The 25,627-nt window shown below is 36.5% G+C and overlaps 1 protein-coding gene across 3 annotated transcripts in view; it reads left to right on the plus strand.

The window, feature by feature from the left end:
• COL24A1 (collagen type XXIV alpha 1 chain) overlaps positions 1 to 19,759 on the plus strand; it is a 398,952-nt gene extending 379,193 nt beyond the window's left edge. For all 3 annotated transcript variants that reach the window (XM_061411389.1, XM_061411390.1, XM_061411391.1), the window contains exons 57-61: positions 6,382 to 6,447; positions 7,084 to 7,252; positions 12,021 to 12,130; positions 14,993 to 15,208; positions 18,313 to 19,759. In XM_061411389.1, the coding sequence (XP_061267373.1) occupies positions 6,382 to 6,447; positions 7,084 to 7,252; positions 12,021 to 12,130; positions 14,993 to 15,208; positions 18,313 to 18,459 (708 nt within the window). In that variant the 3' untranslated portion in view covers positions 18,460 to 19,759. The remainder of the gene's footprint in view (positions 1 to 6,381; positions 6,448 to 7,083; positions 7,253 to 12,020; positions 12,131 to 14,992; positions 15,209 to 18,312) is intronic.
• Positions 19,760 to 25,627: the final 5,868 nt, after the last annotated feature.

Raw genomic sequence — 25,627 nt, forward strand, 5'->3', positions numbered from 1 at the left:
TTAAGCTTCTTCTATTAACTCTCTGTTAAAGGTATCCCTTTTGCCTACCTCTGTTCTTTTTGTTAATCTGATATAGGGTCTTCACAACTCTAATAGAACTTTAAATATGGGCTTCAGACTTTTTGTCTATAAAATAGGATGGTCTCTCCTACTTTTTTGGATGGATTTGCGTTTTAAATAAGTAAAGTGCTCAGCAGAATGTCTGACATAATTAGTACTCACAAAATAAGAACTCCCTCTATTTTTTCCTGTTTCAGAATCCTAGGTCTCCTTCTTCAAATGTGCTTTTTTGCCAACCAGAGTTCTCCATGTTTTTAAGCTTTACATGAATCCTTCTCAGCGGTTGGTGGCTGTGGAAGCCCTTGGACTTCTCGTGTATCAGTATTTGCTCGTGATTTATTATAACCCCAAACTCACTACTCCTATCTTTGAGGCAACACTTCTATTGCTTCATTATCAGCTATCATCTCCTGGCCTCAGTGTTTCAGATTGATTTCTGTTATGTGTTGTATCCACTGTCCTACTTGGTAATATCTTGTTTTCCCACTTCTTACAAGAGGTCTCCTATCTTTAACCTCACCCATGCCCCATTTCTACAGAATTCTGGTCAAATGCAGCAGTCTTTGGTCTGATTTCCTGCCTAACCAAGATTCACTAATGGCTACACAGTTCAGACAAATGGCCAGTCCCATGCCTTCCAAGTCTTGCTTACATGCTTCTCTGCTTTGGATCTTTGAAATTTCAGGCTGGTGGATCATTGCAATCCACTCCTGGTGGGTCAGGAACTCTTCATTCCCTTCAGCTTTTCATCAGGTCAAGGAAAAACTTTCAAGCAAAGTGCCAGAGGAAGATTGTCTCCTTGGAAACAAGAGATCTATTTCTCTAAGATTTTTTTTTTAAATTATTCCCCCTTTCTGTCTGATGGGGATTGAAACCTTCCCTGGCATGACTTTTTAAAAAAAATCTTTACTCTCCACTTCTCTGTTCTTCCTTGACTCCTCAATCATCACAATGCATGGGTTAGAAAAACCCTGATCAGTTGCCTTCTCACTTTATAATGACTTTGATATATCATAGGCACCTTCCTAATAAAGAACAAGTTGTAGAAAGATCATACATCATTGGTAAATTAAATGTGTTTTGTGAAAATGTTTACATTAAAGTGCCAGATTTGGGGTCACCATTTCCCTCTCTCACTTGGAAAATATATGTGTTCCTATACAGCCAAAATGAATTAGGACTCATGAGAGATTTTTGCTCTGAGAAAAATGTGGATAAAAATATGTAACTTTGAGGAATTAGTAAGAGTATTGAATGAAAAAATACTGTGTGTGCTATATACTGTGTTGTTACCTTAGCTTTGATTTTATCTCCAAGAAATCAGTGCCAAATCCAATATCATGAAGCATTTCCCATATATTTTTTTCTAAGAGTTTCAGAGTTTTAGCTCTTACCTTTAATTATCTGACTCATTTTGAGTTAATTTTTGTTTATAAGTAAGAGTCTAACCTCATTGGGTTTCATGTGGATATCAAATTTTCCCAGTACGATTTGTTGACAGACTGTTCTTTATAGGGAATGGCCTTGACACCTTTCTCAAAAACTATTTAACCATATGTGTAAGGGTTTATTCCTGCACTCTATTTCATTGGTCTATGTGTCTATGTGTATGCCAGTACCACACTGCTTTGATTATTGTTAAATTTGTAGTAAGTTTTGAAATTGAAGTATGAAACCTCCAACTTTGTTGTCCTTCTTCAAAATTGTTTGGGATATATACTCTCTTTCATAGTTACTAGTACAGTTATCTTTACCAGTGATATTTATTTCTTCATGTGGATTCAAACTTCTGTCTTGTATCCTTTATTTCTGTCCAAAGAACTCCCTTTATTGTTTTTCTAGGAAGGGTTTGCTAGTGATAAGTTACCTCAGCTTTTGTTTATATGGGCATGTCTTAATTTTTCCTTCTTCATGAAGGATAGTTTTACTGGATATAGAATTCTTGGTTAACAGTCTTTTCTTTCAGCACTCCAAAAATGTCATCCTACTGCTTTCTCACCTTTATGGTTTTTGATGAAAAATCCCATCCCTTGGATATGATGAGTCTCTTCTCACTGCATTTAAGATTCCCTATTTTTAACTTTCAACAGTTTGATTATGAGATATCTAAGGGAATTCATTGAGCTTCTTTGATGCAGAGATTAATATTTTTCATCAAATTTGGGACATTTTCAGCGATTATTTCTGGAAATATTCTTTCTGCCCCCTTTTTTCTGAGACTCCTATCATGCATACATTGGTATGTTTTATGGTGTCTGTAGGTCTATGAGTCTATTCATTTTCTGAGTTAATTCTTCTTTTTACTCCTCTGACTGGATAATCTCAATAAACTGTTTTCAAGCTCACTGATTCTTTGTTGTGTACTGAAATCTACAGTTGAGCCTCTCAAGTAAATTTTGATTTCAGGTACTGAATTTTAATTTTCAACTGCAAAATTTATACTTGGTTCTTTTCTATAATTTCTCTTTACATTTTTTATTTGGTAAGACACTTTTTCATGCTTTAGTTCTGTAGACATGATTTCCCTTAGTTCTTTGAATATATCTAAAATAGCTAATCAAAGTTTTGTCTACTACATTCAACATGTGCGCTTCCACAGGGACAATTTCCATTGATTGCTTGATTTTTTCCCATGTATAGGAGTCACACTTTAATGTTACTTAGCATGGCTTGTCAATTTTTTTTGAAAACTGAACATTTTAAATAATATAGAGTGGCATCTCTGAAAGTCAAATTATTCACCCCAACCTTAGTGTTTAGTGTTGTTATTTGTTGTTTTTGTTATTTAGTGACTTTTCCTAATAAAGTCTGTGTTCTTTGACATATGGGAACACTAAAGTCTCTACTCAGTTAGTTTAGTGGTCAACTAAGGGTTGAAGAGAGGTTTCCTTAAATGCCAGAACTAATGTTTCCCAGTTTGGGCCAAGGGTCTCTGTGAGCATGTTGGAGCATCCCTTCAGTTCTCAGCCAGGCAACTGACAACTGTACCCAAGTCTTAACTGCATATTTTCACAGAGCCTGAAGATGAGCCAGAGGAGACAGCTTAAGACCTTCTTGTGTTTTTCTGATCATGTGCCCAGCCCTATGCATTTCCAGGAATATGTCACACCAGAGCATTTCAGAATTTCTAAGGACATCTTACTCCCTGATTTTTGCCTGTTTGCCCCAACTGTTTTCTAATGTTTCTAGCAGCCACAAAGTTAAACTATTCCATCTAAATTTTTTAAAATGTTCCTCAGGAGAGACTTTCTGCACTGAGTGAGCTCTGAGTCAGGTAAAATAAAGACAGCCTTGCAAGTGGTATCTTTAAGGGAACCCACCAGACAGGTCAAATAACAACATTTCACTGGAAAGGAGGCTTTGAAGCAACTCTCAGCCCCATTCTGCTCCCTCCTGTGGTTTCCAGGCTTCTTGTTTTCACTGCAATTGCAGGCTGTTGGTTTTTAAAGCTACCACAGAGCTGGAAAGAGAGGCATGGGAATAGGGCAAATTAAAGCTTTACAGAGCTCACTGCCCTTCCTAAAATTCAGCTATTTTTCTGAAGTGAATGCTCCCCAGATTTACAGCAAGCATTTTGTTAATTTCTGTAATTCTGAAATACTTCATTCTGACATTCTTTTTTCCAGTTTTCTCATTACTTTTATAGAAGAGAGAATTCTGGGAGGTCATTATTCCACCATTTTTCCTGTCTCCTAAGTCTCTGATCTTTAGCACACATTTTTAAAATATTCTGTGTGATGAAATGGAAGAGCATATAGATCAGTTCTGTTGCATTGAAGTACAGTGGTTGACTCAAAAGTGCTTGTGGAATTCAGTTGCAAGCTGAAGTAGCTGCTTTTTTCATGGAACACCATTTTTACTTGTCAGAATGACAGTTGTTTAAACATGAGTATTTGGCAGATATTTTCTTGAAAATGAATTAAGTGAGCCTGTCATTTTAAGGAGAACAACTGACAACTTGATACCAATAGTAAATTTCAAGCTTTCAAGCAACAGTAACAAGTGAAAGCTTGTATCTATTACAAGTTTGACAACTTCCCAATAGTTGTGTTTTTCTGATGGGATTGGTGATGATGTTAATGAATGTAATCTTTTGATGCAACATAATGAAACTTGTATTTGGAAGGACTGCATTATTTCATTAACCATTTTCCAAATAATTGAATCATGAATTTTTTTAAAAATCATGATTTTTAACAAAGTAGGTAAGTGATTTTTTTTTAAATCCATCTTTTAAGTTTGATAGATTAATAGATTTTAATACAGTATAAAATTTATAGGTAAGTTTTCAGACTTCACATTTCACACATTTCACACTTAATTAACTCCCACTTGTCAAGTTGTGGTATAATATCAAAGAAGAATATCCACAATTATTTGAAAAGGCTACTAAAATATTTTCTTGCCAACTGCATATCTTCTTTAAGGCCAGATTTTCTTCATATAGTTCATATAGTTCTTCATATAGTTCAGCTAAAATAACATTTTAATAGATTGAAAATAGAAGCAAATGTGAGAATCTAGCTATTTCCTGTTAATTCAGACATTAAAGAGAATACATAAGTTATAAAACAGTGCCACTCTTCTTACAAATTTTTTAGTTTTCAAAAGTTAATTTTTCATTAAAAATATTTATATTAACATGTAGTAGCTTTATTTAAAGGTAATTAACACAGTTTTAAATTTTATATTTTAATTCATACTATGGTAAATATTATAAGTTATAATTATAAGTTATATAATATTATAAGTTATAATATAAAAGTTATAATTCACATAAATAAAAGTTCTTTAAAGCCCTTTATATTTATTTATTTAAAAGTACAACAGGGTCCTGAGTCAGAAGACCCTGAGAACTGCTTATTGCTAGTTTTTCTATGATCAAAGCTCTAATGACAAATAAAGGTGGCTGTTGTTTCCTACTTAATTCAATTGCCCATATTTAGTGCCAATATTTTGTTGTGACCCATGTCCAAAATCTGCCAATTCTCACAAACATGGTCAGAATTAACTTGCACAGAATTTTTAATGCTAAAGCCTTTCTTCTTGAGTAGGCCATGCTTCTCTATCTCCAGGCCTTTGTGCTGGCACCTCTGCCTAGAAAACTCTCCCACCCAATCTCCTAACAATTCATATTTATTCTTCAGATCTCAGTTCAAATATCACTACCTCCAGGAAGCCTATGCAGATCTATTCCTTCCAAGTCTCTTATACCCTCCAAATTTGATTAAATAAGACTCCATTATTTCTCTTATAGGTCCATGCACTTTTCTTTAATAGCACATATCCCAATTTGTAAATGTGTTATTTTTTAGATTATGTGATTGGTGCCTTTATTGACTTCTAAACTTTAGCTCTACAAGGGCAAGGTTGTTTTGTTTTGTATTATTTGCTTACCATTTTATCCTCAAGATGTGTTTGGCAGCATACATATGCAGAATGAGTCAAATATTTTCCAACATGAAAACCACATGTTGAGGCAAGGATGAGTATATTTTGTTGATTGTCCCATCATTTTAAATAGTTTCCAAATTATCAACCATGAGTTATGGGAGATGTTGAAAAGAGTTTCTATTATATGGACTTGCAAGTAAAAAGATAGCTCAGCAGTACAATCATTCTGAAAGAAATCAGATGCTTGATTTGCTCACACATATGCCATTTCATAGAATTTTCTCCCAACTTATGCTTCTTAGTTTCCAAGCTTTTTAAAAATTAAAATACAAAAAGACTTTTTACTAATGGTTATTCTGGGTCTTTCTCTAAAAATATCTTTTAATAAATTCTGGAGGAGATTATATTCATGTTGTATTATTTCTTTTGGGACTAATGACACATTTTCCAACTTCAGAAATTGTTTTTAAGACCGCAGAAGTATCAGATTAAACTAATGTGGTGACTACCTCAGGATAGTAATATTTTATTCTATTTTTCTTCCAAGAATGTAACTGTTAAAAATTACTACAGTTATTTATTCTTCACTTTACAATTTATTAACGGAGGGGATCATATTTCATTCTTCTTCCATGTAATTAACTTTTGTGTGTGTTTTCAGGCAGTAGAGACAAGTAGTTTTTCATTTGCGAACTCTGGACTTTGGTCCTGTTTTAATTAGGAGACTTGAAATTTGGATGAAGGCAGCATATTGTCCTTTCAGATAGCTAGGCAATATTTGTGAGATCAGTCTAACCATAAGAGTTACAAACCCCTTTCAGATAATAAGTCTAGTATGCTTTAACAGCAGTGCTTTCAGAATTTATAGCCTTTAGAGCACTCAGTGTTGATCTTATTGCTAATCTCAAATGGTTTTGTTTTACACAGAAACAAATGGATATCAATGCTGCTATTCAAGCCTTGATTGAATCACATACTGCCCTACAGATGGAGGTAATATATCTGCCTTTATTTACATTGGCACACTCAATCTACAAAGTAAACAGAAATATTTTTTCAAAGGCCAAAATGTGACTTTATCTCAAGGCCTGTATTTACAAGAGATTAAAAGTAATGAAACCATTTTTAAGGACAAAGAAAACAATTTTAATAAATAGAAATACATCCATAAGATTTTTAAGGAAAACATTTAAAACAAAAATATTGTCAAAGGATTTTCAAAATAAGAATTTGGTATTACGGAAGAAAATAGTTAAATGAAGTTAGTCATTTCTTAAAACGGCGTCTATCTATCATCACTATTCATTTTTTTAAGCTCTATTTATTCCTTGTATATAGGTTTTTTTTTTTTAAATTATGCTATAGGGATAGTAATTGTTAAGTTTTATGTCAGCTTGAAAAGTAGACTTTTGAGTGTGAATTTAACCTCTTGTTGGGATCAAGATTAACAAAACACAAATATGCTTATAGTTAAATATAAACTGTTCTTTATATCCTACTCTCAACTCACTGCACACAATAGGAGTACACTTTTCTTCTGTCTTGATCTTTGTTGATCACTTGGGTTACCTACTGGTAATGACTACTCTATGCTTCTTTGCTAATATGATTTTCATGATGACTTGGCAGAGCTACCAGAATACTGAAGTGACTTTAATTGACCACAGTGCACAGATCTTCAAAACCTTGAACTATCTTGGCAATTTACTACACACCATCAAGCATCCTCTTGGCACACGAGATAATCCAGCACAAATCTGCAAAGATTTGCTTAACTGTGAACACAAAGTATCAGACGGTAAGTTATTGGTTTCGTTAAACTGTGATATTTCATTTCATCATTTCAGTGTGTTTGAGATTTCGAGCGTGTTTATGCCAAATCTTATGATTTTTGATAAAACCCTGGCAGAGGCATTTTAAGGTCATCAAGAACCAAATACGTACTTCTTAAGGTAAATGTGATTTCTGATATCAAAGTATCCTTTTTTTAAGGGTTTGCTTTATAAAGATCTTCTACTACAAAATCTGACATATCCCCAGATTTTCTTACCCCATCTATGTCACTCGCGTATACTCTGTGCTTGGAATACATGTTAAAAATAAAAAATAGGAAAGGTTAACTTTTGAACTAACAGACAATATTATCTGTCAGGACCACCAGAGTTGGCAACATGAAGAAAGAGATCATAGTTCCCCCCTCTACTACACTCCCTAAAATTAATTTTTACATAAAATGGGATTTAAATGCCTCATTTTGGAATCTGACTGTAAAGATGGAGGCTTGTCATGCTTGGAATCGTCTCGTCCTCACATTGATACCTCAAAATCCATTAGCCAGAGTTGCAAAAATAGAGTCATCAAGCAAAAGGTTTAAAGCAAATGGAGGAGCCATTACTATCTGATGATCAACAGAGAAACCCTGTCTGCTACAATATGTCATTTAATTTTAATTTTGATGGGGTCTATATAGTCAGCTATACAATCAATATGAGTAGTTATTTTCGGTAAAAACTCTAGTCCTAACATACAATGATATATATGCTGATTTGAAAATAAGTTACTTAATTCTGTAGGATGGACAGTAGTGCATATTTTATTTTTTATACACATGTGTTTACATACAAATATACATGTATAAATACATATTTTTCCAAAAGCATCTTCCATTCTAGAAGTATAGCAAACATATTTGTTTTATTTATATTAATAAAATGCTAACCTCTATAGATGTTTCCTGCCTTAGATTATCACAAAAACAAATAATATTTCTAGTTATAGCTGCCCATCATAATCAAATTTGACTCTTTCCTATATTTGAGGGTATAAAAATGTAATTCTATAGAACTGAAAGGAACAAAGACATTATAGGGCATACCAATTACTAAAATCTAATTCAAGGTCTGCCTTCCTCATAGGAGAAATAGCTAAGTTGTGTGGCTTGCAAGGTATCAGGAAAGTATTTATGCCCAAAAATACTTTCATCACTAGGAGATTGTAAGTGCAGTAGAAAAACACAAAACAACAGGGAAGGGGGGATATGATAGAAAGTAGGGTTGAGGGTGAAGTTTTAAATAGAGTAGGTAGATAAATCATCCCTGAGAAAGTGATCTTTGAGCAATATCAGGAGGAGGTAAGGGAAGAAGCCACCGGAAATCTGGGGGAAAGAGCTTTCCAGGAAGAAAGAACAAATGCAAAGACCCTGAACCTGTGTTTAGCATGTCCTATTAGCAAGAAGGTTCAGGTGACTGGAAGAGGTTCATAAGGAGAAGAATGGTAGGAAATGAAGTCAGAAAGATGTCAAGAAACCAGATTATATAGGATATTATAGGCTAATCAAAAGACTCCTGCTCTTACTCTGAATAGAATGGAAAGATTTAGAAGAGTTAGAGCAAAGGAATGACAAGACTTGACTTAAATTTTGAAAATGTTACTCTTGGTGATGTATTGCAAATATAATGAGGGCAGGGTAGAAGGAGCCATTGAGAAAGCTACAAAATTAATCCAATAAGGGATGATGATGTTTTGGACTAGAGTTAGTGGTGGGAAAGTGGTAAGAAATGGTTAAATCTTTGGATAAGCTTTAAGGTAGAGCCAACAGGTTTTTTTGTTGATAATTCAGATATAGATTTTGAGAGAAACAGAATGGTAAAGAATGACGCTAAGAGTTTTGACTAAAGGACTAGAAGAGTGGAATTGCTGTCTATACAGATAGAGAGGCAAGTTTGGAATTAAGATGAGTTCAGTTTTGGATGTGTTTGAGATGTCTGTTAGACATTCAAGGAAGTATGTCAAGTAAATAGTTGGCTATTCAGGAGAGAGGTTAGGAGAGAGGCCCTGGTTATGGATAAAATATATAAAGTAATTTGCATATAAATAGCATCTGGTGCCCTGAAACTCTCTAGGACTACCTAAAGAGTAGATTTTTTAAAAGTTCTAAAAGCTGTGCCTTAGAACTCTTCCATGTTTAGAGATCAGGGAGTTGAGGAGGAACTAGCAAAGAAAGCTAAGAAGAAGGTATCACTGAGATAGGAGAAAAAGTAGATGAATGTGAAGAAAATGTTTGCCTGAAGAGGCAGGGATCTACTTGGCCAATGTCAAGTTAGGTGAGGACTGAAAAAGGCTACTAGATTTAGTAATGGGAAGTTCTTTGATGCTCTTTGCAAGAGCAGTTTAGAGGAATGGTAGCAGTTAAAACTGTATCAGGTTTTAAGAGAAAATGGTGGAGCTGGAGAGTTTCCACTCTCAGTTATGAAGCAGGTAATTCAATTTGCCTAACTAAATTTTTAAAAAGTTAAAAAACATAAAATACTGACAAAGTAGTAAGGATTTTGAAGAACACAGCACAAATGGGCACACACTTACAGCTGCTTTTGCCCTGGGTGCATCCAGCAATGGAGTAGTGCAAATAGGAGATCAAAGGCTGGAATCCGAAGCCCACAGATAGTGGGGATTCAGGCTTTCAAAGGGCTATTCTCTGGGAGTAAAAATGATGGGATCAAAGAATTACTGGAGTCAGGACACTAGAGGGAATGAGCCAAAATGAGAAGAGAGGTGAAATCATGGAGGAGATCTAGCTGTAGGTAATAAACCTAAAAAAAGACTAGGGCATGGCCTTGGGAGTTAATGATGAAAGGAAACAGAACAGGAGAAGGGCACAAAAATATTGGTGGGAAAGAGTTGGAGGAACTGAGTAGAGGTCAGAATATTACAGATATCAACCACATGGATGTAAAATCACCACGAATTAGGTCATAAAGAGCTAGCCAAAAGCTAAAATCAAAGAAATAAAGCTGATGATGGCAACAGGAACAGGTGACAGGCGATAGAGTGAGATGACAACAATTTTACCACGGAGTGTTCTCAGACTGAAAGCAGGGATAATGGTCTGTAAGTGGCAACAAGGAGCAAGAAAGGCCCCTTCCTGACTCAGGCACAATGCTATAGAGGCTGTGGCAGAAAGGGCTCGCATGGAAGCAGTGTTCTCGGGAGACAGCCAATTTTGAGTTCAAGCATTTAGGCCTACAAAAGATGTATTATGGTCTAATGCTTATATCCAAAAAAAAAAAAATGAAGCCCCCTACCAATTCACCGGTAAACAACAATGCCTGAGTTCAAAGCACTCCAACCCATATAAGAATGAGCTCTTGCTTGATGGAAAACCTTTTATAAAGCTTATATGTTCGCCCACATAGTAGAGGAAACTATTTCTTGAATGAGAGGAGATGATGAGTCAAGATATATGTCTGCCTCACTAGTTAAGACTGTAAGCCTGCATCAGATCCTGGTTTTTAAAAAGCCAGCTGTAATTTCTACAAACTACAAAATGTCCAACATTCTGAGGAAATCGGGGCGGGGTGGGAAATGGGATACAGAGGTGATATTAGGACTTTTTCACCCTTTTCTTCCATATTTCAATATAGATCAGTGATTCTCCAAATATCATCCATGAACCAGAATTAGATGCAGATTCTCAAGCCCCATCCCAAATGTAATGATTTAGTAACTCTAGGGGTGGGGCCCAGCTCTTTTAACAGCGTCACCAGTCTGAAAACCACTGCAATAGAGATAGTCCCCTACTCTTGGAAGCAACAATTCAAGTTTTCATTTTGTAGGATTAGAAGAATAGTAGAGGGGGAATGGTCGAGGATGTGTGTAAATCTACAATGACAGACCAGGGCAAGCCCAGAATGAGCAAGAGGAAATCTTTGCTATGGGAAAAAAAATGAAACAAACAAGGGTTTTCTACCTATTATAGAAAATGGCCTTTAACAAACACTATGTGTTTTGTCTTGCCTTTTTAATGCAAGAAGGCAGGGCCATCTCATTCAAAAATTCCTACTCTTTGCATTTAGAATAAGGTGCTGTTTGAATATTCTGAGCCTGTTATTCCAGAATTAAGATGCTACCCCAGTACTTTTCAGTTTGAATATGTCCTAAAGTCCAACTTTATGCCCCATTTGATTCTCCTGGCCACTCAATGGATGCAAAGGTTGGCAGGCTTACACTAGCTATAGAGACTTCAGTCTTTTCCACTCACAAATCTGAAAAGAAAGCACAAAAATAACCATTTAATTGTACACTTTTCTTCTGGAAACAAAAATGGTTATTCTTTTTAATTATCAATTAAACAAAGATATATTTTTCCTCAGGGAGACTAAAGAGGTTTCTATTTTTAAAATATATATATTCATTTTTAAGCTCTGTAAGGACATAGAACAAAAATACACACCTATCCTACATTAATTTCAGCTTCTCTATTAACTTTGTAGACAATTCACTTAAGTTGCTGAGTTCATCTTATCTATAGCATGAAGTAACAGATATAGCCATTCAATTATTTTTTATTAAAATTATGAAATGGCCTTAAATTGATAGGTATGTGAAAAATATAGTATTTTCACTATCAGTTTAACATAATGCTTGCAGCTTTTACTTTTTCACTAAATGTATTGATTTAAATGTATGATCTTCATAAACTTCTAAGTTTTTTAAGTATGATACTTTTTAAGGACTGTTCAGAAATATTTTAGCATGTCATTTAAATGTTTTTGTTTCACAATAAACAGGAAAATACTGGATTGATCCAAATCTTGGATGCCCTTCAGATGCCATTGAGGTTTTCTGCAATTTCAGTGCTGGTGGTCAGACATGTTTATCTCCTATCTCTGTGACAAAGGTAAATTCTGAATTTGGCATATATACTGGTACTTGCCCACTATCAGTAAATAGTGATTTTTTAAAAAATCTTCCACTTTAAATAATTATGATTTTATGAGTAGAAGCAAGATATTCTCTACCATATATGAGAAAGAAACTTTTTGGTTTTTAAAACTAATCCTGTTAATTCTTGACATTTTGATTACGTATTTTTATGACTGGCTTAGTTTGGCTTACTCTACTGACTATGCTTTTTAAATCCCTTTTAAAAATGTAAAACATATGTTTTTATGCTCATGCATTCATTAGAAAATTCCCAAACAGCTGCAGTGCTTGTATTCAGTAATCAGTTACCTAAAGTTTTTACTGAAAATGACATCATCATCATTAAAAGAAGAATTCTGCCACAAAACTTGCTATTTTTGGTGATTGGGAACAAAAATAACCTCCCTGAAATATCCACTGGGTAGTATTTAAAACATCTTATACGTATAATTATATAAACTAAATGTTTAGAATGAACAAAAGTTAGTTTGGTATAACACTGGGTATTGTAACAAGCATTTCTCAATCCTAAAGCTTAGTTCTACCCATAACATATATCAAAAAAAACAAAACTGCATTTTTTTCTTTTTCTGGTTTTCCCAAGAACTAATTTTTCGTTGACAAAGAACTGATACATGGACCTACTGTGTGTTTTTTCCACCATAAGAAGGCAGAAGCTAAAAAGTACAGTGTGTCAGTCTCTCCAACTGCTTAGAACTAGACTGTCGTCTTCTCCTGAAATGCTCCCCCTCATTAACCGGGGTGTTTCATCCACTCATCTCATTAGGCATTCACCACTGTTGCCCAAAGCAGAACAGGGGAGGACTCTTCTATTCCTGTGGAGTCTGTGTAATGCTAATGAGGAGCAGTAAGATCGCCTTGCTTCCAAACAACCCACATATTCACCCTCATGCCCCTGGGTTTCAAAGAAGAATCAGTGAAGGAGCCATATTCCAGTTCTTTCCTTGGCTGAATCACTTCCCCCATTTCTCCCATCCATAAATTGAACCTGAGAAAGACTGCACGGGTAATGGAAAGAATAGTAGACTTGGAATCAGGGACCTGGATTCTAATTTCTGTTCCTCTGAAAACCTGGGAAATGATACTGTGAACCACCAGAAAGCCCACTCCTTGCCAGGCACTGTGCTCACTAAATGACACTTGACAACTCACACCCTTGTAACAATCCTGTATTGGGGTTACACCCAAACTTGCCAATAAGGAAACTGGGCTTAGAAAGGCTCCGTATTTCACAGGTTTGTAGTTCTTATTTGCAAAATCAAAGAATGTGAACTGCTTCCGCTCTAATGCTCCTCATGATGATCCTTCCATGTTTTCATCCTTATGCCTCACCCCCCAACCTTTGCCTTTCTTCTCATTCCCTACAGTTTTTTGCTGCTGTTCTATTACCTTATAACTGATATTCTGATTTGGTGACTGGAGATTAGTATAAACTCCTCAGTAGGAACCACTTCTATTCATTTGTTATGACCATACCTCTGTTTAAATAATGCTAAAATGATGATGATATCTAAAGCTACAGAAAAATCTGCTTCCTTGTCCAAATCTAGACACTTCTTGCTCCAGTACTACCCTACATTGTTCACTTTATTAGTTAGTATTTGTTCATGCATTCATTCATGCAATAAACAGCTATCAACAACTAACTGTATGACCAAAACTGCACTGCTGCTACTAAGTCACTTCAGTTGTGTCTGACTCTGTGCGACCCCATAGACAGCAGCCCACCAGGCTCCCCTGTCCCTGGGATTCTCCAGGCAAGGACATTGGAGTGGGTTGCCATTTCCTTCTCCAAGGCATGAAAGTGAAAAGTGAAAGTGAAGTCACCCAGTAGTGTCCAACTCTTAGCAACCCCATGGACTGCAGCCCACCAGGCTCCTCCATCCATGGGATTTTCCAGGCAAGAGTACTGGAGTGGGGTGCCATTGCAGGGGTTGGCTAACACAAAGATTAAGATTCTTTGTCTTTAAAGGCTCCATAATTAAAATAATTCAACCAATTAATTATCACAACTTTTAATTTATCATTGGAAACTAAAAAAATAAATCTTCAAATGAAAGCACAGACAGAATTTCAGATTTTTATGAAAGAAATTTTAAGCAATAATCCACAACAAATTATTAATGCACCTTAAATGACATTATGCAAACTATTTTTTTTTTAGTCATATTTAGTTGCCTAGTGGGAGAAGGCAATGGCACCCCACTCCAGTACTCTTGCCTGGAAAATCCCATGGGTGGAGGAGCCTGGTAGGCTGCAGTCCATGGGGTCGCTAAGAGTCGGACATGACTGAGCGACTTCACTTTCACTTTTCACTTTCATGCATTGGAGAAGGAAATGGTAACCCACTCCAGTGTTCTTGCCTGGAGAATCCCAGGGACAGAGGAGCCTGATGGGCTGCTGTCTGTGGGGTCACACAGAGTTGGACACGACTGAAGAGACTTAGCAGCAGCAGCAGTTGCCTAGTGATATGCTAAAGCCAGCTCATACTGCTCAGGAGAGCCTATTTATTGTTAAGATCTCTTGTGAATTTCATATTAAGTGACACCACCTTGATAGCCTAAAACCAGCCATGGTAGAAGTATTTACAACTATGGAAATTCAGAAATTGCTATAAATCGGGGGTGCCCTCCTGCCCCACCCCTGCAAGGGCCAGTGGTTAAGCATTTACCAGTACACCACTGACTGGCACTTAAATGTCCTAAAAAGTAGCTTTCTCAAGACTGCCTTTTGAGGGCTTTCTTCAAGTTTCTCCAAACTATAAATTTTTCAGTTGCCATATCTTATAACTTGCATATTGTTTCAATGACATTAGTTGGAGTTTGGAATCGGGAAAGTCCAGATGAACTTCCTTCATTTACTGAGCTCAGAAGCCACCCATATCATCACCATTCATTGTCTAAACACTCCAGTGTGGACAAGTCCTCAGACAAGTGGCTCAGGATTGACTCTTGGTTTCAAGGGATGGAATGGTCAGATTTTTGAAGAAAACACTCTACTTGAACCTAAAGTGCTTTCAAATGACTGCAAGGTAAGGGAATGGCATGTTTAGAATTATTCAATATAACTAACTTAAAATTGATAAGACTATATATAATTAACATGAGTAAAACTGTATAATTAATATGAGAGTAAGACATTGTAAATTGCAGCTACAGAAGAATAAGTTTTAATGTGCCTAATGTGTAATAACCATACATTTTTCATAATCAATTATTCATTTATATCAATTTTTGTCACACCCATTGATCATCAATGAAGTTTTATATGCAAAACAGGTGTCATTAATGTATTAATTTTTATTCCCCATATGAAATAATTATAGATGATAGCAGACGGAGCATAAGGGCCTATAGACAAATGTTTTCTTTTGTATATTTTTACCACTGTGATTCTGCATCTCATTACTTGATGAAAAACAGGTTATAGAGGCCAGTCAGGTTTATTTCATATTTTGTCAGTCCCCATACCTGATGCCAAATAATGGGCAAAATGGCAGTTTGACTCTACAAATCAATATCTGAATCATAGCCCATTTTTCCTATTAAAATTAAATACTAATGAAGAGTTTATAATATTAAAACATTGTATTGTAGAGCAGGTGTTGGCAAACTACAATCCACAGAATAAATCTAGCCCAGCATTCACTTTACTAAATATATGTTACTGAAACACAGCCACACTCATTCATCTCTTTATTATCTAGGGCTGTTATCACACTGAGTCCAGTATATGAGTCAAGAGTCAAGTGTATATGGCAGAGTCAAGTATATATGACCCACAAAACCTGGAGTTTGCTGACCCCTATTATAGTTATCCACTTACATATCATTAACTTCTTTAAGGAGCTTAGTCTCCTGCTCTTGTGTATCATGAAGCCCATGATTTTTTTTTTTTTTTGAAGCCCATGATTTAAAATGTCTTATATTTAGAGTGTTTTAGTTTTTTACAACTAGAGTGCTTTACTTTTTCACATTTCACTTTCAGATAAACTACACTTGCATATTTGAAAAATCATAAAACAAATAGTCAGAAATATATGGCTCACTCTCTGTAGGTGAAGAAATCAGCATTACCAACAAAATTAACTTTCACAATTTTGTCCAGAAACTTTTGGTGACTCATTACTATTTCTGAGACACAATCAAAACTTACCAGCAGTTAGAAGGAGAAGGCAATGGCACCCCACTCCAGTACTCTTGCCTGGAAAGTCCCATGGACGGAGGAGCCTGGTGGGCTGTAGTCCATGGGGTCGCTGAGGGTCGGACACGACTGAGCGACTTCACTTTCACTTTTCACTTTCATGCATTGGAGAAGGAAATGGCAACCCACTCCAGTGTTCTTGCCTGGAGAATCCCAGGGACGGGGGAGCCTGGTGGGCTGCCGTCTATGGGTCGCACAGAGTCAGACATGACTGAAGCGACTTAGCAGCAGCAGCAGCAGTTAGAATAGTCAGGCTCCAATCTATTTTTCAAGCTTGGGCTTTCACTGACTGTGTACCCTGAACTCTGGTCAAACTGATCTATTTATAATAATATCAACAACAATTCCTACTTCTAATTATTGGGGACTTATTAGATGACAGTTACTATGTATTACATACATTATTTAATTATAACAGCTCTATAAAGAAGTTACTATTAGTATCATTTTATAGGTAAGAAAAACTGAAGGCACAGAGGTTAAGTAACTTGTTCAAGGTACAGCAGAGCAAGAAATCAACCCTAAGTGTGTACAGTTCCAAAGGCAATGCCACACTATATTACCAGGGACTTTTAACTGAAAGCTCACTTAATCCTCACTAATTCACATTTTCTATGTGGGAATACCTATACCTGGGTGTCTATCAAAATCTGTGCACTTAAACCCCATGCTAGGCTTATTTTCACAACCACCTTCTACCTTTGCAACTGTTTTGCTTTTTTCTATTCATGTCATTCCCCTTCTCTGAAATGCTGTTCTCTACTCCTCTAACCAAGTGGAAATTGTAGGCATACTTCAAGGCCTATCTTCAATTCTGAATATACAAGGCTTTACCCTGACTCTTCTAGTTGGAAATGAGGAACTCAGCATTCACTCTTTATATTCGTTATGATGCATGTCATACATGGCCTTATATTACAGCTGTTTGTTTCGCCTCTCCCTGACTAAATTTATAAGCTGCAAGAACTCAGAAGCCAGAATTTACTCATCTTCGTATTTCTCAAGAACTGTAAGAAACTGGAGGATTACATTTTATTCAACTGTGCCAAAAATACCTAGTCTTCAACAAATATTGTTTGAGACTTAATGAAGTTACAGAGAATTCCAGCCTAGTTATTACCCCAAGGTTATGACTTTGGCCATTTATTTTCTGAGAGCTTCTATTGCCTTAACTTAAAATGGAATTGATAGCTTCAATAATCTCCAAAGTTCCTTCAAATTCTAAAATTTATACCATGATAATTCTGTGAATGAGTAAATGAATAAACCTCTGTATAAAAATCTTCACAAAGCTAGTTAACTGTTTCTCTATTTTGTCTTCCTGAAACTTAATCAGAGCATAGTTTTTATTTTATAATAGAATTTACCCTCCAAAAAAAGAGCATACAGTAATAAAAGGAAACAGAAAGGCCTAGAAAGAAAGGAAAGGAGGAATGAAACTATATAAACAGTAACCACAGAATAGAAAAAAAGAAACCTAACAGATAATTCAACATAATTATAATTTACTTGTACTGAAGGGATTCTGCATATTTCCTGCCTAGAGTACAGAGACAGTAAGCAGGCTCATTCCCTCTCATCCAAGACAAGTTTCCATCCTGAAGCATCAGTCCCAAATAAAGGAAAACAAAATGGTTATTACTCACATTAGACGCAGGCATATCTGGTCCAATGATCCACAGACAACAGAAACAGGAAGCCTCAAGAAAAATCAGAATATACAATGCCATCTAGAAAATGGAATAAGCATATATTTTCAGTTATTCATAGTAACTGTTACCCATTCATTGAGCACTTACTCTGTGCCTGGCATTATTCTAGGCACTTTCTATTCATTATTTCTAATCCTTAAATCTACACTATCTATGAAAAGACATTGTCTACTGCTAACGGAAAAATTACAGATCGAAGCATTTTGTTCTTATTTTTCAGATTCAAGATGGCAGCTGGCATAAGGCAAAATTCCTTTTTCACACCCAGGACCCTAGTCAACTTCCAGTAATAGAAGTACAAAAACTTCCTCATCTCAAAACCGAACGGAAGTACTACATTGAAAGCAGTTCCGTATGCTTTCTCTAAGGTCTCTGAATTAGTTCAGAATGCATGCTGTTGGCCAGGTAATTGTTGCAGAGGGGAAAATATAGACAGAAAGGTACTATTGGATATCATGAAATACATGGAATAAAGCATTGGCTAAATTTTAAAGAATCTCAGGAAGAAAAGACTTCCTCCTAAGAAGGAGACAAGGCATTTTTTAAAGGACTATAACTGATAAAGTATTTAATTCTTTAAAAAATTATATTGATCTGAGCTTTCTTAGAGAATTCCCTAGAACTGAACATTTATAAACATGGAATTCTTCAGGGTATTCTATATTTTTTGACTGTCTGAGAGCAAAGTACCCATTAGACAGCTGGAGATGCAAAGCACTATGGAGCAATACTGGCTAATGCTCCCAAATGTGCAATGCTTCTGTCTAAAAACTGCAAGCCACAGTCTAATACGTCTTCTTTTCCCAAATACTAAGCTGTATTCAGGTCCCCAGTGGGCATATACATCTTAGCCGGTGGTACACTACCTCTTACGTGTTGCCTTTTTGTGTTGCTTGGTGCTCTTTCTAAAACAAGGTGCTTGTGGCTTTCATAAACTATTTTATTTCTTTATTCGTCTTTGTCATTCTTTAAGAGTGTATGTACTGGTTACATCAATATATGTTTTGGTTGTTAGTACTTATTTTAATTTGTTTGGTCATATACTTAATAACAAGTAAAACATTATTTATGTGAAGTTATTTTAAAATTCTCTTTGTGGGTATAAAATCAAAGCCAGCACATTGTAACCTGTGCTTAAGCACAAGAGAATTGGGAGGGGGTTTTATTGTTTGTTTTAAATTGCTGTAAAAAATATTATAGGCCAGCTACATCCAGTAGTAGGTTTGGGTTAGAGTTTAGGGGTTGTGATATACTATTTTAAAAAATCCATGATCATCTGGAATGATATTTTGTGTATATATATTTTGTAAAGTTGTAATTCAGCAAATCTTTTGAAATTGCTGCTGTTTTAAATTATAAAAACTTTGTTTCTGTTTCATAGAAATTACATGTTTTTTAATAATTCATTGATTTTCTTTCACCATTCTTAAATATAATGTGTTGGGACCTAAAAGAATTCAATTTACCAGTCGTTAAAGCAACATTCAAGAAAACAAATACAGTCTTTTGCCATTTAAAATAGGCTAAGTTCAGACTTTCCTTGTCAGAGAAATGTTAAACATTAAAAATATTATACCTTTTGGTATATTGAAAAGCATGTACATCCATTATAAACATACCATCAAACCACACTTACCTATCTTTAATAAAAATGTGCTTTAATATCTTTTTTGGTGCTTTTTTTTAACCATACCCTTTCATTATGTAGGACAGCCTCTTTCTCTTAGACCTTCTGTACTGGGTACATTGCACTACTAGAAAGTATCTATTACATACCTATAAAAGGATTATAGGGCCTATTTCCTACTTAAAATAAGGTCATGGCATAGAAAGTCTCTCACATATGGTCAACTGATTTCTAACAAGGGTGCCAAGACCATTCAATGGAAGAAGGACAGTTTTTTCGACAAATAGTTTTGGGAAAACTGGATATCCATATGCAAAAGAATGAAGTTGGACCTTTATCTTACATGATATACAAAAATTGACTCAAAATGATGAAAACTATTACTGTAAACAACATTTGGGATAATATCAGAAATTTTAAAAATAACATAAAATGTATCAAAGTCCTAAATGTAAGAGCTAAAACTACAAAACTCTTAAAACTTAGGTGAAAGGCTTCATGACATTAGATTTCGCAATTATTTCCTGGATAGGGCACCAAAAGCACAGTTGCTTTAACAATAAACTGGACTATAGCAAAACTTAAAATTTCTGTGCAAGGGACACTATCAAAATAGTAAAAAGACATCCCACTGAATGGGAGAAAATAACTGGGCATTATATGTTCGATAAAGGATTACTATCCAAAGTATATGAAGAACCCTTAAAACCCGAAACCAAAAACAACAAAAAACCCTCAAGAAACCCAAAGTAAAAATGAGCAAAAGACTTAACAGACATTTCTCTGAAGATACACAAATGGCCAACAAATGAAAAGATACTCAACATCACTAGTCATTAGGTGCAAATCAAAACCATAGTTAAATACTATTTTGTACAAATTAAGATGGTTATTTCTGTCCCTCCAAAATAGGAAAATAACAAGTGTTGGTGAAGATATGAAGAAACTGTAACCCTTATAAATTACTGATGGGAATGCAAAATGGTACAACTGCTGTGGAAAATAACTTGGCAGTTCCTCAAAAGTTACATGTAGAACTACCATATATGATACAGTAATTCTACTTCACATATATACCCAAGAGAACTGAAAGAAGGAAACATATTTTTACACCAGTGTTCATAGAAATATCATATAGAAGAGCCAAAAGATGGAAATAACCCCAGTGTGTCAAGAGAGGAACTGATGAACAAAATGTGGTATGTACATGCTGCTGCTAAGTCACTTCAGTCGTGTCTGACTCTGTGTGACCCCATAGACGGCAGCCCATCAGGCTCCCCTGTCCCTGGGATTCTCCAGGCAAGAACACTGGAGTGGGTTGCCATTTCCTTCTCCGATGCCTGAAAGTGAAAAATGAAAGGTAAATTGCTCAGTCGTGTCCGACTCTTCTCGACCCCATGGAATGCAGCTCACCAGGCTCCTCCATCCATGGGATTTTCCAGGCAAGAGTACTGGAGCGGGGTGCCATCGCCTTCTCCGGTATGTACATACATTGGCCTATTATTAAGCCTTGAAAATGAAATTCTGACGTATGCTCAAACATTGACGTACCTTGAAAACATGCTACATGAAAAAAGGCAGACAAAGAAGGGTAAATATTGTATGATTCCATTCATATGAATTACCAAGAATAGACAAATGCCTAAACAGAAAATATAACAGAGGTTTATCAGAGGCTAAATTGGGTAAAAATAAATTATTTTTTAAAGAATAGAGTTTCTGTTTGAAATAATGACAAATTTCTGGAGATGGGTGGTAATGACAGCTGTACAACAATATGAATATACTTAATGCAACTGAATTATACACTTAAAATTGGTCATTTTAATCATTTTATGTTGTATATTTTACCACAATTTTTCAAAATAGGGTTATGGCAAAGATGTCAGATTTCCTGCTTGAGAAATAGAAATGTTTTTAAAAGGAGCCAAGACTGCTTCTCAGGTGGCTCAGACGGTAAAGAGTCTGCCTGTAATGCAGGAGACCTATGTTCAGTCCCTGGGTTGGGATGTTTCCCTGGAGAAGGAAATGGCAACCCACTCCAGTATCCTTGCCTGGAAAATCTTATGGAGGGAGGACAATCCATAGGGTTGCAAAGAGTCAGGACTGAGCGACTTCACTTTCAGTTTCGCTTTCAAGACTGATTCTAAATATAAACCCACAGTTTATACTCTGGTTTCAGTTTATGTCCTATACCTTCTGTTTCCCCCTACACACAAAAAAACTTTGTATCAGAGGCATAAATGATTTTCCTAGATTCCATTTCTGAAATATATATAAAATAGAAATAGCTTACTTTGTGTTCATGTTTTGTTCCTGAAATATTAAAGCAAATTTTAATCAATTATAGGTGGTATAGTCTGGTAGTTAAGAATACTCTGAGGATGTGACTTTGGGTATATTATTTATTCTTCATTGTCCCAGTTTCTTCACTATAAAATGGGGATTATAAAAGTAAAAATCAGTATTAGGGTTTTCCAGAGAAACAGATAATAGGAGAGATAGACAGATGAAAGGCAACAGATAAATTGATAATAGATGACTACTCCTCCTAAGTGGCTTCAGTCGTGTCCGACTCTGTGCGACCCCATGGATGGCAGCCCACCAGGCTCCCCCGTCCCTGGGATTCTCCGGGCAAGAACACTGGAGTGGGTTGCCATTTCCTTCTCCAGATAGATGACTAGAAAGATATAAATATATATATTTAATATACATAGGGCTTTCCTAGTGACTCACCAGTAAAGAACCCACCTGCCAATGCAGGAGACATGGTTTTGATCACTGGGTCTGGAAGATCACTGGAAAAGGAAATAGCAACCCACTCCAGTATTCTTGCTTGGGAAATCCCATGGACAGAGCAGCCTGGTAGGCTACAATCCATGGGGTCACAAATTACCCTAACTGTAAATGGATTAAATGCAGCAACCAAAAGACACAGACTGGCTGGGTGGATACAAAAATAAGACCTGTACATATGTTGTCTACAAGAGACTCACTTCAAACCTAGGGACACTTACAGACTGAAAGTAAGGGGATGGGAGAAGGTATTCCATGCAAATGGAAATCATAAGAAAGCTGGAATAACAATACTCACATCAGACAAAAATGTTGAAACAAAGACTGCTTTAAGAGACAAGGCCACTTCCTAATGATCAAAGGTTCAATCCAAAAAGAAGATATAACAATTATATATGCATCCAACACAGGAGCCCCTCAATATGTCAGGTAAATACTAACAACCATAAAGGGAGAAAATGACAGTAACGGTATTAAAGTAGTGGGGGACTTTTAATACCGCTCTTCGGAGAAGGCAATGGCACCCCACTCCAGTACTCTTGCCTGGAAAATCCCATTGACGGAAGAGCCTGGTAGGCTGCAGTCCATGGGGTCGCTAACAGTCGGGCACGACAGAGCGACTTCACTTTCACTTTTCACTTTCCTGCATTGGAGAAGGAAATGGCAACCCACTCCAGTGTTCTTGCCTGGAGAATCCCAGTGACAGGGGAGCCTGGTGGGCTGGTGTCTATAGGGTCGCACAGAGTCGGACACAACTGAAGCGACTTAGCAGCAGCAGCAGCAATACCCGCCTTTCCTCAGTGGACAGATGATTTGGACAGAAATTAATAAGAAAACACAGGCCTTAAATGACACTTTAGACAAGTTGGACTTAATATTTATAGAGCATTCCATCCAAAAGCAGCAGACTACACATTCTTAATCAAGTGCACATGGAACATTCTCCAGGATTGACCACATGCTGCACCACAAGGTGAGCCTTGGTAAATCTAGGAAAACTGAAAACTTAGCAAGCATCTTTTCTGACCACAACACTGAAATAAAAAATAAATGACAAGAAAAAAACTCTAAAAAACACAAACACATGGCAGCTAAAGAATATGCTACCTAACAACTAATGGATCCCTGAAGAAATCAAAGGGGAAACTTAAAAATACCTGAAGACAAATGAAAATCAAAGCACAGTGGGATGCAGCAAAAGCAGTTTTAAGATGGGAGTTTACAGCAATACCTCAAGAAATACTTTTACAACCTTACCTCAAGAAACAAGAAAAATCTCCAATAAATAACCTAACCTTACACCTAAAACAACTAAATAAAGAAGGACAAAGAAAACCTAAAGTTAGTAGAAGGAAATAAATCATAAAGATCAGAGCAGAAATAAAACAGAGACAAAGAAAACAATTGCAAAGATCAATGAAACTAAAAGCCAGCTCTTTGAAAAGATAAACAAAATAGAAAAAGAGGGGGAGGACTCAAATGAATAAGATTAGAAATGAAAATGGAGAAGCTACCATTGACTCCACAGGCATACCAAGGATTGTTAAGAGACTACTATGAACAATTGTATGCCAATAAAGTGTAAACGTGGAGGAAATGGACAAAATTCTTAGAAAGGAACCATGAAGAAATAGAAAATTTGAACAGACCGATCACAAGTTCTGAAATTGAAACTGTTCTTAGAAACCTCCCAAGTAACAAAGGATGTCACCATTAACCCCAGCATACAGCTGCCAGATCTTACACAGGACTGGGAAATAGACTCTTGGAGGGCACAAACAGAACCTTGTGTATAGCACGACCCAGGACAAAAGATCAGTGACCCCACAAGAGACTGACCCAACTTGCCCAGGAATGTCTAGTAGGAGTCTCCAGTGGAGGCGTGGGTCAGTGGTGGCCTGCTGATGGGTTGGGGGTACTGAGGGTACAAGTACATGCATGGGATCCTCTGAAGGAGGTCACCATTATCTTCATTACCTCCACCATAGTTTGGCCCCAGGTAAATAGCGGGGAGGGAACACAGCTCCGCCCGTCAATAGAAAATTAAAGATTTACTGAGCATGGCCCCACCATCAGAACAAGACCCAGTTTCCCCCTCAGTCAGTTTCTCCCTTCAGGAGCTTCCCTAAGCCTCTTATCCCCATCCATCAGAGGGCAGACAGACTGAAAACCACAATCACAGAAAACTAACCAATCTAATCACATGGACCACAGCCTTGTCTAACTCAATGAAACTATGAGCCATGCCTTGTAGGGCCACCCAAAACAGGTCATGGGAGAGAGTTCTGACAAAATGTGGTTCACTGGAAAAGGGAATGGAAAACCACTTCAGTATTCTTGCCTTGAGAATCCCATGAACAGTATGAAAAGGCAAAAAGATAGGACACTGAAAGATGAACTCCCCATGTTGGTAGTTGCCCAATACGCTACTGGAGAAGAGTGGAGAAATAACTCCAGAAAGATTGATGACGGAGCCAAAGCAAAAACAACACCCAGTTGTGGATGTGACTGGTGATACAAGAAAAATCTGATACTGTAAAGAGCAATATTACATAGGAACCTGGGTGTTAGGTCTGTGAATCAAGGTAAATTGGAAGTGGTCAAACAGGAGATGGCAAGAGTGAACATCGACATTTTAGGAATCAGTGAACTAAAATGGATTAGAATGGGTGAATTTAACTCAGATGACCATTATACCTACTACTGTGGGAAAGAATCCCTTAGAAGAAATGGAGTAGCCCCCATTGACACGAGGCCCTGGCACCTGCACACCCCTTTTCAAGGGGATAATGGTCACCACAGTGAAGAGGCAGCAAGTATCCATACTAAAAGCAGCCCTTGTGCCAAAAATATTAAACTTATACCAGTTCCCACATATACACAGGCTTCCAAGAATACAGTAGATAATGGTTTGCCTAAACTTACACAGTAAGAGAAATAAAATAAGGAAGCAGAGGTTGAGATTGGTATAAGATGGTGGAGTAGAAGGACGTGTGCTTATCTACTCTTGCGAGAGCACAAGAATCACAATTAGCTGGTGAATGACCATCACCAGGAGGATGCTGGAACCCACCAAAAAAAGATACCCCAAATCCAAAGACAAATGAGCCGA

The sequence above is a fragment of the Bos javanicus genome, chromosome 3 (genome assembly GCF_032452875.1).
Source record: "Bos javanicus breed banteng chromosome 3, ARS-OSU_banteng_1.0, whole genome shotgun sequence".
In the NCBI taxonomy this organism is placed as follows: Eukaryota; Metazoa; Chordata; class Mammalia; order Artiodactyla; family Bovidae; genus Bos; species Bos javanicus.